At 44.8% G+C, this 16,073-nt stretch overlaps 3 protein-coding genes across 5 annotated transcripts in view; 1 reads left to right on the top strand and 2 right to left on the bottom strand.

The window, feature by feature from the left end:
* Positions 1-5,779: 5,779 nt before the first annotated feature.
* LOC135390993 (integrator complex subunit 15-like) lies at positions 5,780-7,006 on the bottom strand. The gene is given in 9 exon segments (XM_064621039.1): positions 5,780-5,923; positions 5,925-6,080; positions 6,083-6,132; positions 6,165-6,234; positions 6,236-6,345; positions 6,348-6,387; positions 6,389-6,646; positions 6,648-6,738; positions 6,740-7,006. Coding segments are annotated over 9 exon segments (1,089 nt in total). The 5' UTR covers positions 6,910-7,006.
* A 205-nt stretch (positions 7,007-7,211) lies between these two features.
* On the top strand, positions 7,212-11,574 carry LOC135391125 (trafficking protein particle complex subunit 5-like). 3 transcript variants are annotated; one of them, XR_010421865.1, is made up of 8 exons: positions 7,212-7,359; positions 7,453-7,541; positions 7,616-7,742; positions 7,889-7,946; positions 8,130-8,189; positions 8,261-8,325; positions 8,410-8,565; positions 10,888-11,574. XR_010421865.1 is itself a non-coding variant. In XM_064621224.1 (7 exons), exons 1-7 carry the CDS (start codon positions 7,297-7,299, stop codon positions 8,506-8,508), a joined length of 561 nt encoding a protein of 186 aa, XP_064477294.1. In that variant the 5' UTR covers positions 7,212-7,296; the 3' UTR covers positions 8,509-8,636. The 3 variants fall into 3 exon arrangements, 1 of the variants encoding a protein (XP_064477294.1); XR_010421866.1 differs by having other exon boundaries at positions 10,884-11,574; XM_064621224.1 differs by lacking the exon at positions 10,888-11,574 and having other exon boundaries at positions 8,410-8,636.
* LOC135391124 (tyrosine-protein kinase transmembrane receptor Ror-like) overlaps positions 11,545-16,073 on the bottom strand; it is a 176,378-nt gene continuing 171,849 nt past the window's right edge. Inside the window, exon 8 of the mRNA XM_064621223.1 lies at positions 11,545-15,552. Within this exon, the coding sequence (XP_064477293.1) occupies positions 14,270-15,552 (1,283 nt within the window). The 3' untranslated portion in view covers positions 11,545-14,269. The remainder of the gene's footprint in view (positions 15,553-16,073) is intronic.

The following is a 16,073-nucleotide window of genomic DNA, read 5'->3' as shown; positions in this document are numbered from 1 at the left end:
CAGCTTTTTAACTGTTCGCACGTGCATTCTATTTTTTTTTTTTTCTGTACAGTATTGGTCTGAGACTTTGGGAGCGGGCATTGGTCTGGTATTTGTACATGTCCCGTAAGAGATAGGTACATACTATAGTATCGATATCGGCACATATTTTCTTTTTGCATAACTGATACCGTACAGCTATTTGATTCAGCTCTTTGGTATTTTACATCAATAGTGCGCGAGTACGAGTCTGTTTGTCTTTGTAGTTGTTGAACTCGTGCGCCATGGATGATACCGTACCTTACGAAATTAGCGCGTTTTAGTACAACGGAAAAACTCTAAACGACACAATAAAAGAAGTTAATAATCCAAGCATGAGCAATGTGATGTCACCCGCTTCAAAGAACCAGCGCGATTGGCTTATCATCTTTTCGGGACCGTTATCGTGAACACTTCGATGTAATAAAAAAAGCAGTTTAGAAGGCGGTGGGACACGTAGTTTTCTTGATTGACTGTTTGAGGTTGGCGCCTTCGAGGTCATTTCTCTTGTCCTGTCAGCAGAGATTTTGAGGTCACGTGAAAAGGATGAACTACGTCTCTGCAGCGTGTGTAATTGCGTGCGTTGAAAAGAATAAAGCAATACAGTCAAACTCCTTTACAACGAAACTCAGGGGACAGCAAAAAAAAAAAAAAAAATCGCGGTAAAGGTACTTTCGTTAAAAAGCATGTCCATTATTGGACCTATAGGGCTCCAGCAGGACCGCAAAAAAATTTGCTGTAGTGGTATTTTCGTTAAAAAGGTGTTCGCTATAAAGGAGTTTGACTGTACATGTATTTGTCTTCGTAAAACAACAGAAAATCGGGAGCGTCAGTGGTGAGCCCGTTGGCTCTTTTAATTGTCTTTGCACTATACGAACGACCGGCAGCCTAGTTCTTGCGGATATGATTCTTAGCTTGAACAAGCTACAGCGGAAAACGGCGACGTTCAACACGTGGGCATCCGCACCCGATCTTACCCCGTCTTATCCCATACAGACTTCCTCTACGGTATCCGTCGTTTGTCCCGTGCGTCTGGAACGGAAGACGCTTTATCACGCCAAGCCCACTTTTAACGCGGAATTACGTACGTCATATAGCTCTGCTTGGCCAATCGTCTCGAGTACATAGATTTACAGATGGGTAATACGTCAACGAAGATTTGATTTGAGTATGAGGTTGGCTCCTGGCAAGATGGAAGTCAAGCATGTTCATATTTCATCGCATGTAGTCATCAAATGTTTACAGCTCCTGCTCTTCAAGTATGACCGTCGAGATCCGATATCTGGTTACCTCGTCACCCCCCCCCCCCCCTCGTTTAATTTCCGTGTTACCGCCGCGAAGCAGCTGTGGCTCTGACTGAGTGGCGTAGAGACGTGGACAGATGGAGAGAGGACCACAGGAAGGAGTGGGGTGGGGGACAGGGGGGGGGTGAAGCCATTGTGCAGAATAATGTTGGACGTCTGCATTTGTGTCCTCACTTCAACTTTTATTTCTACGATTGGGTTGGATAGGGTGATATAGTAACGATGTATTTGACTTGTGCAGTCGAACATTTTAGGGAAGTGCTACGATTCGCTATTCTTCGCTGCGTTAAAATAAGGGCTATGCACGTACAGCTTGGGACAAAAGCCTTCGGAACACCGGGGTGTCACATTTTTCCATTGGAGCTACACCCTAGCAGCATATACACCCGGATATGGGGCCTGCCACCCGTTTCTTATTCGATCTCTTCCTGGCGGCAAGCAGGGGGCCACTCCGATGACGAAACACGCCAGTTCTGTGTTTCGTGAACTTTTGCCTCAAGCTGTACCAGTTAAACTGTCGAAGTGCTCAAGGTGTCTGTACAATTACGGCAGATGGGAGAGCAATCGAAAGCGCCAAAATTACAACTGAAAATATGCGGATCCTTGATCTCAATTACATAAGAGACAAAAACGTATGTGCTTCCTTCTAAAAAAAAAGGAAAAAAAAAAAAACCCAAGCAGACGACAGAATTGCCGTGGGGTCCGCTGTCGTCTGCAAAATGACCTCCTGTCTCGGAATGCACTAACAGCTGCAAAGATGACCTCTCGACACCTTGTAGAATATCTTATAATAAGCTCAATATGCTATAATCCAACGTTTTCACGATGAAAGAAGAATGAGCTGGTTCTGACGACCAGGATATGAATGACACTAGGAGAGGATGACACCGTGGAGGGTAAAGAAGAACGCAGACAGTTTTTACAACTGCGGCAATGATATGTGGGCAGAAACGGAAGTCCCGCGCCTTCTCAATTACATTGTTTTCGTCACCCTATTTTAAGCAAAGACACGCTGTTGCTATAGCATATGAACAGGAACGTTCGCCCGTGCGCAAGTTGTGCTGTGACGCACATGGGCACGGGGATTAAGTGGGGGCCGGCCGGTCTAATCTTTTATGACAGCCGGAATTGTTTTTCCAGCGGAGTTTCTCACTGATAATGGTCATTTCTCATTGTGGCGTGGTGCAAGAAACAGCGTCGTATGTTCGCGTGATTTGCTGAATCACCCGTCATGGGGGACGGTACGCTTACTGCAATTGGTCGAATTGAACTCGAGTCGTGCGTCAAGAACTGCCTGGAACGTCAGGAACTTGACCGATAATTGGTCATTTGTGCGTCACAGATAAGGCAGTATAATCCACTGACGTTATGGGTATAAGTCGAAAGGGTGCGCAATAAAAATAGATATCTATCTAGAAATAGATTTATCTGCCTGCATGATTAAATTTATTACGAAAATAGAAGTTTGCCATTTTTGGAATTACCGAATAAACTTTGAAATGAAGTGTACTGAATAATTTAATTCTTCGTATCGACGAACTGGCGCCTCACTGGAACAGATGCTGTCTTACCTCGCGGACTTTTTATGTAATAAAATAATATTTTGAATGTACGGAAATGTTTTTGATTCCAAAATTATATAACGCCATAGGGTGTATTCAAAGATTGATAATTTATCATTTATTATCGTTGTGTGTTGTACCACTTCGTGGTCCGTGCCGTTGAGTTAATTTTGCTTTCGTTCACGGCGGAATGGTACGTTCGGATATGTTATCAAAAACTCTAGAAAACTGCTAAAGAAACTACAAGTTTTCATATATAATCGGCACTCGCTTAACTCATAGCATAGTCGACCGACTGTACCGCCGCGTTGATAACCTTGGTTGTATACACATATATAGTTTCCTGAAAGGCATCGGATGTTCGAGCATCACTGATTTACCCTTTGTATGTGCATACAATTGACACGGAAGAACCGCTTAGCTACGCAGCCTGGTCCTCATTCACAGATAACCAGTCAACATCCGTTCTTACGCTTCCTAATATTCATCCTCGTTCCATTTGATTCACGTCCGTTTGACGTCGAGTGACTACGTTTCCTGCGCATAAGTCATGCCCGGAATACACAGGGCGTCCAGAAATGAACATTGCTTCGTTTGTAATGTCGTGTACGCGGGTTGGGAACCAGGAGCGGTTTCATTTTCTCATTGCCTGCGTTGACCGATAGTTCCTCAGACTTATGCAGGGGGCGCAACTAACTAGACCATTTAGGAAACAGACGACAAAATCTTCCGTCATGTTGACGTCTACGGAAAGCGCTCACAAGTGTCATTCACGCATGGAATACTGAAAAATAATGAGCGCAGTGAAAACAAGGAGACAAACAAAATGAATGGTCGACTGAATCGTACATCGCGTTTCCTTTTGCACCTCCAAGTGTCCCTGTAAAGCTTGGTTTGCCGCAATAGACGGCAACGTAAGGTGAAGTCTGCTTTACGGACGCAGGCTGCTCATGTGACTGTCGTCGTCTGCTACGTGAATACCTCGCTCGTTGCTCGCAAGTACGTTACGACCTGTTTGAATTCACGGATTTCTCGCATGAGAGAGTAGTCACTAACTTAGTAGTAGTGACAGAAGAGGTTGCGAAAATATCGGAGAGCGTTGAGGTCCTGCGACTAAACGTGCGTGACGTTTTCGGGTTTCGGCACAGACTGCACGAAATCTACGTTCCACTACAAATACGTAGTTAGCTCTTTTAGTGTTCCACTTGTCACCCATATGTCCCAATGGACCTTTTTCACACTCGCGTCGTATCCTAGCGGCTGTCTAGCGAAACACGATTGGCACGCGCCAAAGCACAGCCGGCGCCATATTGGCGCCATCTATTGAACATGTAGGGAACCTTCTTCAGCGCCGTCAGGGTCACAGAGCATGCGCAGAAGCGTTGTGAAAACGGTAAACTGTTCTTAAAATTTATTCTCTGTGTTTGACATGCCCAAGACTTCTGAAGTGGAGACAGGCTAACGCACATGCAAAACAACAGCAATCTATGCAGGATTCCCAATGCGAAGTAAGCGTTTTTGGTGTCAGCCTATGGAAAGATCTGGTATTGGGTGCAGATGCACGGCACGATGACAAACACAGGTTCTTGGGGATGTTTGCAGAAAATAATGCGGGAATTAAGAGGCAGTAACCCTCTTATGCTCCATGAAATTATAAGGCATTAAGGTGGTACATACATGGAAGAAACATGCATTTTTGTGGTCAGATCAGGATGTTGCAAATTCGAGCTGGTGATACATGATAGAGGCCTTGGCAGTCATTCGCTGGGTTTGTCCTGTCTGTGGGTTGTGTGACTACTCCAGCTGTACCTTGTGGCTTCATGTGGATAACTCAATAACTCGACCAAGGAGAGGGCTGTTTTTGTGTGTCATGCATTAATGCAGTCCAAATGTTAACGACTGAGGTTCATATAATCACATCACACCACTCCAGTCATTCCCACGACTGCTTTGCATTTTTCTATCTTCATGCTGCACCATGTGTGTGCATTGGCCTGCAATGGCAGTACTCCCTCTAGAGCCACAGCCACCCTCCTTATTGGACTGCCAACAATGGACAATCACCACTGACAGCAAGATACAAAGTTTCACGGCACCTAAAAGTGGCGACACTGGTCAAAGTTTTTGCTCCTGATAACACTGGAGAAGTGCTTCGGCAAATATTTTCTTTGGAGTAAAGTGATCTGCTTAGAAGCCCTATGTTGGGGTGACCTTTCATGTGGCAAGGTCCCCTTTCTGTAACACAGACCACAGCATGCTGCAAGCAGAGAGCGGTGTGTTGTGTAATGGGTAAATTTATTACAAATGTACTAAAAAAAAAATGATCTGAGAAGCTCATTTTTTCATATTTTGAGGAAGAGATTATGAATGGGAAGCAGAATGGGTATGAGGCTGATGTTTCATCAAGCAAGATAGAGCAAGCTAAAATAACTACATGCTTGTCAACACAGGCTGTTATCAAGAAGACGATATGATAGTGATGGTGACGTTTGTGCTTTTGCTCACAATGTGCTTTTCGAACATACTATGACACAAGAAGCATCGTGAATGCCAGGCCTGTAATGATTCACCAGCAATACAAGCATTATGTACAAAGACAAAAAGTGGTAAGTGATCGCCAAAACGAGATCGAACCATGACCTTTTTTTTCCCTGTCAATTGATGGCTGGAGTTACAAAGACATGCTAACAAGATGTGATGAGGAAGGGCACTCTCATTTGCACAAAGTTATGCATGTAGCTGCATTATGGCTCCAGCAACTTCCAGTATTGAGAAGAAAGAATTCACTTCTCAGCACCAGAATATTTGTACACTGCCCTGCTGGTGTGGTTATTCCTCCCACAGGCTTTTAGTTTCTGAAGAAGATGTCTTTTATATGGGTTTGAAACTGAAGCCTCAGTTGACACTGAGGAAAGCCGACGTCAGTACTTCTTCGTTTCCCCACCTTGAAAGGATAATGCGGAGGAGCCGGTTTGGAGGCAGCTGCTTCAACATTTGAAACATAGCATCCATGTTCCCATGGATGCATTAGGACGTAAACAGCAGCCTGTAGTATCTGTCCGAGCCTGTTCAAAGCCAGTTCCGTCGACTTTGCGTTTGGGTTTGCTATCCTCTTCTACTTGTCTGCGACTTGGAGAACGTACAGCGTCGGTAAGAAGGTCAGCACCATCGGCGCCCGAGGTGTTACTTGCGATGCGTCTGATTCAGCATTTCGAGCAAAGCATAGTGCAGATAACGAATAAAGCTCGGTTTTGTTTGGCCAGCATTTCGGGGCTTAGATTAGAGTGAGAAGCTGTCACGGGTGCCAGCACGCACCAAGTCATCAAACCTGGTAGGAAGGTTTGTAAGCACTAGTGTGTACAGCTGGGGTGGTATTGCTTCCATAGGTGTGAAGCAAAGAAATGGCTGGGCCCGAACCCAAGTTGCCAGTAGCTCGATAACCTCGACAGCGGGGTTAGCCTGGTCATGTGTGTAAGGGATGTAGCCATACTGGCGCAAAAAAGGCGGGCGAAATTCAGCCAGTTCCTTCATTCTGTCCGCAGACGTTGGGATAAGGTTGAAGTAATCTCCAACTACATGTTGCACTACGGTTAAGGAAAGTTCTGACTGACAGCCGCAAACGTGCATCCAAAAGCCGGCACAGTTGAGCGTGTTTTGGCTTTTCAGTGCGATCGCTAGCGAGACGAGGCGAGAAATAATTGTGATCCTACTCTCCATCACCGTCGGATCTGCCGTAGGGAAACAGAATGAAAATATCTTCTGGGCACATATCGGGTTTGGTGGACTGCAGGGTACTTGCGATGACCTCGATGATTTGAAGTTCACGAACTCTGAAAGCTTTCGCCGACGAGGGTTTCCCCCCGACGGTCACAGTCGTTGAAGATAAATTCGTCGGAAATTTCTTTAGCGACATGAGCGTACGTAGGGCTCCGTGCTTCGTTCGTCAGCAGCTTTTGCTTTGGCGTAGCGCCTCTAAACAACTGCCGGAACTCAATTTTTCGTAGTGATGCTCTTACGTCTGTCATCGTGGCTTACGTGAGCTGCTACACTCAGCACAAAGCGCAGAAGCTGAAGACTGAGTGGTTTCTCAGCTAAATTGCCAGGAAAACAACGAAACGGCATTCGCGGACGCCATGTTTGTTCAGAACATGGTTGCCGTTCGCGTTTTGTATTAGGACAATAATACACGCTTGACAAAATTCGATTTGCAGGTGTAACACCAGTGAAACGTCACCAGGACAGCGAACAATGCCTTAATACAAATTATTTAATACCCCTCTTGCTGAAACAAGTATTTTCAATATTTCCATTAGTTATACGCAGGTCCGCAGGTGACGCTGACGGCAACACTGTCGTCTGCGTTGTTTGATGATCTGTTCCGTTTTTCATGGTGTAAATAAATGTAATTTACAATGTCTGGCGTGAGAAATAAAGTAAGCATCCTCGACCGACCAATAACAAAGATAAAGACTGACGTGAGTTGCAGTTTACACTTTATTTCATATCGTATTATTCGCATAAAACACTATGCGTCTAACTCCTTGCGTCTGTTCCTTATTACTTTTCAGATTCACATAAGTTTATTTGGATTGCTATTCTCGGAGATCGTACAATATTGTCAAAACCGTGTATACACCATTCCTGAACTACAGACAAGGTGTGAGAACGTTTCTCGACAAAATGAGGGACGCCCCCTTGAAGATTGTCTTTTTTTTTTTTTTTTTTTTTCAGGCTGTCTGAGTTGGGGTTTCACGTAGGTCAGAGAGTACTCGACCTCATATACGTACGAGAGAAAAACTACAAGCGTGAGACAAAGCTACTGCACGTTCTGCTCTTCATCAAATCTTCAGTCTGGAAGGTAAAGACGGTTGAACCTTGACCAATGGAAGGGACGACCGTATCCGCATCTCAAATAATTCGTCAGGCGACGCGATTTCTTCACTTTTATTGTGTTTATTTTTCACATCTATCTTCATGCAAAACTCATTCTCTGTTTTACCACAGACTTTATTCGGCAAAGAAGCTGACAAGTTGGAACAAGCTAACGACGACGACAAGACCTGTATCCTTGAATTACATTGATATTAGAGGGCGTTCGACAATTCAGTTTTTGGACAAAAAATACGTGTCAGCGTGTGTGTTTACAACACTTCAAATCCCACACCCAAAAACACAGGAGTCTAGGTATTCATGACCAACTGCATGTGTTGTTGCAATTGGTGTTACTACCTTTAACTGGCAACAGATTACTTGATTGAAAAGGAGCCGCTTGTCAGCAAGTTCATCTCTGTACCTAAGGACCGAGGTTTGTGTTTGTCATACAACGAAAACTTTTCCTCTGAGAAATTCCTAAGCCTTCGAGATTCTGCTTTTCAGGAAACCTCAACTGTGCCTCTTTTGTGGCAGGCATCATCGAAGCTGTCCTCTTAGGATGCAACTTTGTGAGTTAAATCAAACCTATCCGTGTGACTACTGCTTCCACAGACATGGTATGGCAGGGCTTGATGTCAGTGATCTTATTGCAGCCAGCAAAAGTTACAGCACACTGGTACAAAGGTACAACATTCATGATCAAGTTCGAAGACTCCGTGATCGCCAGGGACAAGTCACTGGAAACACGATAAGGGAATGAAGGAGCATGCACTGAATGTCGGGTCTTCATCCGTGTCGTGGCAAGATATGTAAGCAGGACAACCTTGCATTCCTCCTGTAGTATAAGTCCTATGCTTACAAATACATACTCTTAAAGTGATGTTCATAATGACTCATTCTGAATTTCGTTCATTTGGCAGTACTGCCTGTACACATTGTTCCATATGTTACTTTGTCAGTTTGTGCCATGTCCATCAGGAGATAATGTGCAGCGCAAGAAAGTCACAACGGAGTGGGTAGAGTGCGTGAACAACACAAGGATTATTAATTTACTGCACATTGCCAACTCATCATCTCCACCCCTGACCTTCCTCACCCAACACACATGCAGCTTTGCACACTTCAGCAAGCCCCAGAACTAGCAATATGGACGAGAAAACACATCTAGTACAGGTCACAGCATTCCCGATGCAATCTAGAACCCTTATCTCTTTGATGTTCGAAGCCACTGAGGCATGACTAACACGGGGTTGTGTTGTGGAATTGAGTACTGGCTGTGTCCGCATCTACTGTAGAGCAGGGCCAATGACAGAGAAGTCCCAACAGAACTTCTCTGAGGGAGGCTGCATGCCTGTGCAGCCTAACGCTTCGGCATCTCCCTGTTCATCCTATGTAACACATACCGCATGAGAGCAGGATTCAGAACTCTGTGTTCCTTCTGCGTTGTACATACATACTTCTGATGTTTTATTTCAGACAGTGGCCTCTCGTTTGATTCTTAACAACTGAATGGAACTTACTTAGCCTGTAGGTGCTGAGGACAGTGAGCAGAGAGCAGTGATGAGGAGTACTTGAAGTACCAAGTACTACTTTAAGTGCATTTCTGAGCGCTCGTACTTTGCTTGAAGTATACATTTCGAATTGTGTACTTCGTACTGTGCTTTAAGTACTTTCCCATCAAGTACTGAGGTGCCCAACTGGGAATGCAAAAGATAGAAGGAACATATCGGTAAAGAATTCTTTAAATCCAGAGGAGGTACTTTTGAAGAAGAAAATGCATTGTTGACAGGCTTTAGATGTTGACAAGTCACAAGAACAAGTGAACAACTACTCTCTTTTTATTTTACCTTTTCTACATGTTAACGTGGACAGCTAAGCGAACGACAAAGCCACAGGAAAACGGATGTTTTGCATAATGCATATTTACATTTATTTATTTACAAATGCATATATGCAAATTTTGCATATTCTTTTGATAATTTGTTTTAAAAAGCATTGAACATGTCAGAAGGCAGTGGGGAGTGCTCAGAAATTGGCTCAGAAATTGGCGGGGAGTGCGGGGATGACAAGGACAGTTTTCCTTGTCGTCTTAACCCTTCTTTGTCCTGCTTGCTGCTTGTTTCACTCAAGATGGATTGTCATCAACTACCCCACCTGCATACCTCAGTCCAGTTTTGAGGTACTTTGTCTATCACTGGCATAGGGTATCTTTTCACCGGCATTTTAAGATTGAGACATCACAACAAGACATGAATGCTTCGACTTAACATTTCCTGGCTTAACCTTACAGCTTAAGCTTAAAAGAGCAGTTATTTATGAAGATATATGTCTTACATGTTGCTTCTCCGGCATTGCGTGCAGTACCTCAGGAAAATGGTGGCGACATTAGCATTGTGGTGAATTGCTCGCATTCATTGCATAGGTTGATGGGAATGGCTTGGCACAGAATGGCCTTTGTTAACCGTATCACAAAAATCCACATATCGAAAGGAGATATGCATACCTCCGTTCTCATTCGCCCAGAATGCTTGATACATGCGTGAGGAACCACCAGGATCCTTGACAGTGTATATTCCTTTGAATGTCCTAGGATGATGACCTGGTATTCATTTGCATAATTAAGTTTGTTTTTCATTTGTTGTGTAAGTTTTACTTCAGTCACGATGTTAGAGACGTTTCTTGGTGCCATGCTGTTGCAAATATACAGGGTGTTTCACCTAAAGTGATAAAAAATTCTAACTGGTAACGTACTCGTTGGAGGATTGTGGGACTTTCGGCAATTACCCTCTGGAAACTTTTTCCACCATTGAGGAAGGCTTTGGACCATTTTTAATTGAGGGAAATTTATTTTTGTCAGTTGAACTTTTCCAATTGCCAAGCGAACCTGACTTTTTTTACAGAAATGTGAAGTTCTCCATGGATGACCGGAGGTCCAACAAAAACTATGCACAGTATCGCAGCACACATAGTCGAAAAAAATAAGTAAAAATTACGCTTTAGCCCCACCTGCTTGATTTTCGCAAAGAAGCGCGTGCGAAATGTGTGTCTAGAGGAGGATGTGTCCCAGTCTTCATTTGTTTTGCCTTCTTTGTGATGAGACACTTGCTTTGTTTTTCTTTCTGACAAGACAGTTGTCACCGGCATCAAGGTCAAAGCGGGAGGAAAGAAAAGCAAAACAAGAGGCAGGAACACTTCCTCCTCTCCCAGCATCTTCCTTGCGGTAATCAAGCAGGCGGGGTAAAGCGGAATTTTTACTATTTTTTTTACTATTTCTGTTGTGACACTGTGCATAGTTTTTGTTGGGTCTGTGGTTATTTGTGGAGGACTTCATATTTGTGTTAAACAAAAGTGAGGTCCGTTTCACAATTTTTAGAGTTCAATTGAAAAAATAAATTTCACTTTACGTGAAACACCCTGTATTTTCATAGTGTTGTTTTGCTCAGTGCGGTCAAACACACGTGAAGCAATGTTTCTCATAAAGGTAACTCCGGGTCTGCGGTGAAACTAGTTTCCCGCTGGACACTGCATGCAAATTGTAGGAGACGATAGAAGTGTTTGAGTTTTTGCTCAGCATGGCTGATGTGGAAGTAGTCCTGTGATTATCTTTTGAGCAGTCTTCCAGTATTTGCACAGCCATCTTCCTGTTATTATTGTGATACACAGTTGCAGGGGAAATCTTCTTGGGGAGCTTGTGTTTGGACACCATTGGATACTACTAAATGTCACGCTTTTACTTAACACTAAATGTCATGAATGGAGCACGCTGTAGGAGGAAAGAGGCGGCATGAGTAATAAATCACCATAACTTAACTTTATTACATTTTATGTATCAAAAGACAAACACTCTCACCAACAAAGTCACTCACATATTTTTTTTTTTTTACAGAGGACAATATAGTACACTTTTGGACTGACAATCACTAAGTAGTCTCTGTGATCGGGAGAACGCGTGTTAAAACAACTCTAGCACACAGCGGTGCATTGGAGTTTCTCGCCCATGAAACACTGGTGCTCGATGTAGCGATATGTGTTATGTCTGCACTCTGCATGGCACTTGAGATAGCGAAGCAATTTTAGCATATTAATATTTACATTGATGTCATGCCACAACATGTTAAATCATGTCAATGAACTAGGGTAGTATTTTGCGCAGTCATTCATGGACTGTGAATACAATATTAGGCAAAGGTGATCGCTTATGCCGCTGGTTCACACATTGGCAAGTTTCACCAGTGGCGTATTTCATCATAACGAAAAGATGGCTAAGATGGCTATTTCATGAAGCATGATAAGGTAATTTTGTGTGTGGTGTGCACCATACTAATCTTAAAACAAGCTGACTTTGGCATATCTCTTTAGAACTTACCTAAGCACAAAGGTAGCCATGCCTTCTCCATTGTCTGGTGCTTTTGTCTTAAAAATACCAAATGACGGTGGTTATATGGCTGCCTTTGAACCATTGGATCACCTTGATACTCAGAAGTTGTGGATAAGATAAAGGTGATAGCATGCACAGGTGACTAAAAATGGTGTGCTTGTATGAACTGATGGCTAGTGATCTCAATATGACAAGGGTTGCCACAAACACAATCGTTAGACTGCCTGAAGTATTGCAATTATTTAAGTTTCCAACCATGATGGTACTTCGCCTGGATCAGTCATGAATACCTTCTAATTTTGTACTTAGCAGTGTTGTGGCTTTATTTAGCGCTTTGTGTGTATGTATTGCAAACCAGCAGAGTTGAATGCGAACCACACCAGAAGAGCAACATCAACACTGCTGCTGTGATGATATAATGCTTTAATACCGAGTATGCATATCTCTGAACTCAAGACTAGATGTAGAAAATAATTACGACGACTGCACACACAAAATATAAAAGCTTGTTTAAACTAAATTCTATTTACAGCTCAAAATAAATTGCAATGGTGGAGACACTTCCTCCAGGTGCTGACTTTTTTGAGTTAAACCCCCATTCCTTCAGATTCAGTTTTGGACCAATTCAGGTTGAGCACGATTTCTCCGCGACTTCCAGTCGTGTATCTCGTGCACTGTTTAGTAGAAATTTGCACGCATTTCTGACGTAAATATTGTTTTAGCTATTAGTACTATGCGAAGCATATTTGATGTTCCAACATGCGGTGCTTGTCACTATAAATGGCAAGGTATGCATGTTTGACCAGTTTATGCACTGTAACGGCAGGCAGCTTGCTGGACAGGAACACAACCACCTCGATACAGAAAGCCTGCACGCTCGTCGACGTGACGTAACAATTAAGAGTCAGCCAATCAGGATCGTGTTTTCAACGGCCGTAGCCAATCACGAACGTGCTTTCAGCGGTCGTGGCCATGGAGAAGAACCGTCGTCGTCTGCGAGTTGTGATGGGACGTTCCCGCGTATTACGTGGGAAAAGTTGGAAATAAAGAGCAAAACGGTCTCAATCTTTCTCAGAACTGATTTTCTGAACGCGTTTTGCACTTTTTGTCTAAATATTTAGGTCTGCAGGTTCCAGGTCAGCTGCGATCATTTGCGGGTTCTTGAATTCGCAAAACTGAATCGCGGTAGCAGACGAGTTCTGACTCTTAATTGAAAGAGGGAGAGGAGGCAATGTGCAGGCTTTCTCTGTCTAGGTGATGTTGACAGAAAGCAGAAAGTGATAACCTAACAATGCTTGAATCTAGCAGTCGCACCCGATTTCACCCCGATCTACAGCTTTAAAAATAGCACCCGATTCCTCGCCCCTCCAAAACCCGGAAGGGCATTTAACCCGAAAAAGTCAGATCCTAACTATATAATTTGGGCACATTGTGAAGCAAACAGTTTACGATTCGTTGACTGTCTGCGATGACATGGCCTTGTAACATGCTTCACAATGTACATAAATTGGGAAACAAAAGGATATATTATCTGAGCACTGCTTGTACCTATGCTACACTTTTCTGCAACCATCGTACAATCGATCCCCAACCATTTAACAAATGTTCTTTTCCAACAAGGCAAGTCACTAATGAACAGTCATGGTTTTGCAGGCAGTCAATACCTTGCAAACTGTGCGTTCTTTTTCACGTCGCATAGCAAGGTTGCAAGTAGCGCTCAATATTTACGACAAGCATACACGCTCATTGCGAGCGGCACATTCCTGGTCCTTTAAAATGCCGAGATAAAAGAGTTGCACGCCCAATGCGCTCATTGCCAGCACAGCACACGTGGGTCTCCGTTGAAGTTATCTCTTGTCCAGCCATGCAAAACATAGGAACAGACTTTTTCGTTATTGCAACGTTGATGTATCGAGACACACTGTCCTCGACTGCCGGCGGCAGTCGTGCGCTCAACCACACGTGTGGATGATTCAAGTCCAGAGTATTGTGTAAGCTGTAGTCCGACCCTTTTCCAAGTTCTTCCCTGTACGAGGGAGAGAGTGTCCGAACGTTGGAACTCGATGTCGAGTAAGCACCACCACATGAGAGCAGCCGTTGCATCAGAGAAAATACAAGCTGCACGGAGGCTGGCGTCAGACTTTCGACACTTTTCCGTCAAGGAGGTTGTACGGGGGACCGAAGTGCGGCGGGTGCCCCATGTTCCTTCCCTGAGGTGTGTGCGGACGCTCGCCTGCCCCTAATAGCGGGCTGCCTCCTTTGTGGCTCACAGCCGTCGATCCAGTGTGATTGCTGCCATGCGTGCTCAGGCTAGCACTGCGAGCGTGCATAGCTTGCCAAGAGCATAGCCTGGCGTGCAGCTCTCTGAACGTTGGCCTCCTCTGCGGAACTTCGTGCCAGCATTCCACCATCATGGCGTATAGATGCGGAGGACAGTCTTCGGGGCATGGAAGCAACTGCCTAGCTCGTACGAGATCAATGACTTCTTGGTTGGCATAGCCGTAATATGGCTGAAGCCCATAACTGAAGACTTCCCAAAGCAGGACTCCAAACGACCACACGTCGCTCTCTGTCGTGAAGCGGCCATAGAGGATCGACTCTGGTGGCATCCATCGAACGGGCAGCAGGGACTTGGACTGCACCCTGTAGTAGTCCGAAGAATAGACGTCACGGGACAGGCCAAAGTCCGATATCTTCACCGTGAGCGAGTCGCCGACGAGGCAGTTGCGAGCAGCGAGATCCCTGTGGACGTAATGGTGGGCAGCGAGGTACTCCATACCTGCAGCGACCTGCCGTGACACGTGGAGGAAGTCCGCAAGTTCGAGTGCCTGCACCGCGTTGTCCGTAGGGACCGCGTCGCAGCGCGGAGAGTGGCTCACCAGAAACTCGTGGAGATCTCCGTGTGGCATGTACTCAAAGAGCATGCACATGGGTTCTTCCTTTGTGCAGACGCCGAGCAAGCAGACAATGTTGGGATGTTGAAGATCACCCATGAGTTCGGCTTCGCGCTGGAAGTCCTGCTGGGTCTTGATCGTCGCGTTCTCCTTCAGGGTCTTTATTGCGACAGCGATGGATGGTGTGCCGTTGAGGTTGATGCGGCCGTTGTCTCGGGCCCCCTTGGGCGGCGCGACCGCAAGAAGCTCCCCGCGGTAGACTTTGCCAAAGGCTCCTTCCCCAAGCTCTTGCAGGAAACGAATCCTGGACGCGGACACTTCGGGTGCACGCACTGGCCGTGGCAGGAGTCTGCCCATTTCCATCTGCTGTGGGGCGCGGATTCCTGCAGTCTTTCCTGGAGTCTTGTTCGGGGCTGGAAGGGGTGGTTTCCCACGGCGACGAAAGCAGACGACGCCCAAGAGTAGCCCTACCAGTCCTATCATGGCAATGCTGGCAAGCAGGATGTAGAGCCAGAGGTAGTCCACTGAAAGGAAATTAATTTGCGTGAGTGGCAAGGTCTTGAAAATGTGAGCGTCCTCTTTATTACGGTGTTAGAAGTCACTTACTTACTTTATACACGTACAGTGTGCTCAACTAGAGGATGTCATTAAATTCCTAAAAATAGGTCTTACTTCAGAAAATTATGAAACTACTTGGAGTACACTCCTACATACTTCTGCCACAGATTGAAGCAGTTTGCATTTGTGATGCATTAATTCAGCAAATTTTTTTAATTAAACTCTCAAATTAGACAAGCAAATGTAGCATTCTTCTTCATGAATTTGGAAGCCTATGGCCATAACCCATTATTGTAATCAAAATCATGAGTTTTTTCACAGAATTTCTACAATAATTTGAAAGCCGAAAATCCATCAATGGGCAAAGTGCGCTTGCTGGCGTTTACTTTTGCGGAACTGCTGGCTCCGTCCAAGTACCCTCCCTCCTGTGCAAGAAGAAAACAGTGTCGCTCTTTCCGCTTCACCTCGATAAAGGCGGAGAAAAAAG

This window comes from Ornithodoros turicata, chromosome 4 (assembly GCF_037126465.1).
Source record: "Ornithodoros turicata isolate Travis chromosome 4, ASM3712646v1, whole genome shotgun sequence".
NCBI classification, from domain to species: domain Eukaryota; kingdom Metazoa; phylum Arthropoda; class Arachnida; order Ixodida; family Argasidae; genus Ornithodoros; species Ornithodoros turicata.
The sequence above is the reverse complement of the archived record's forward strand: the minus strand, read 5'-3'. Positions and strand labels throughout refer to the sequence as shown.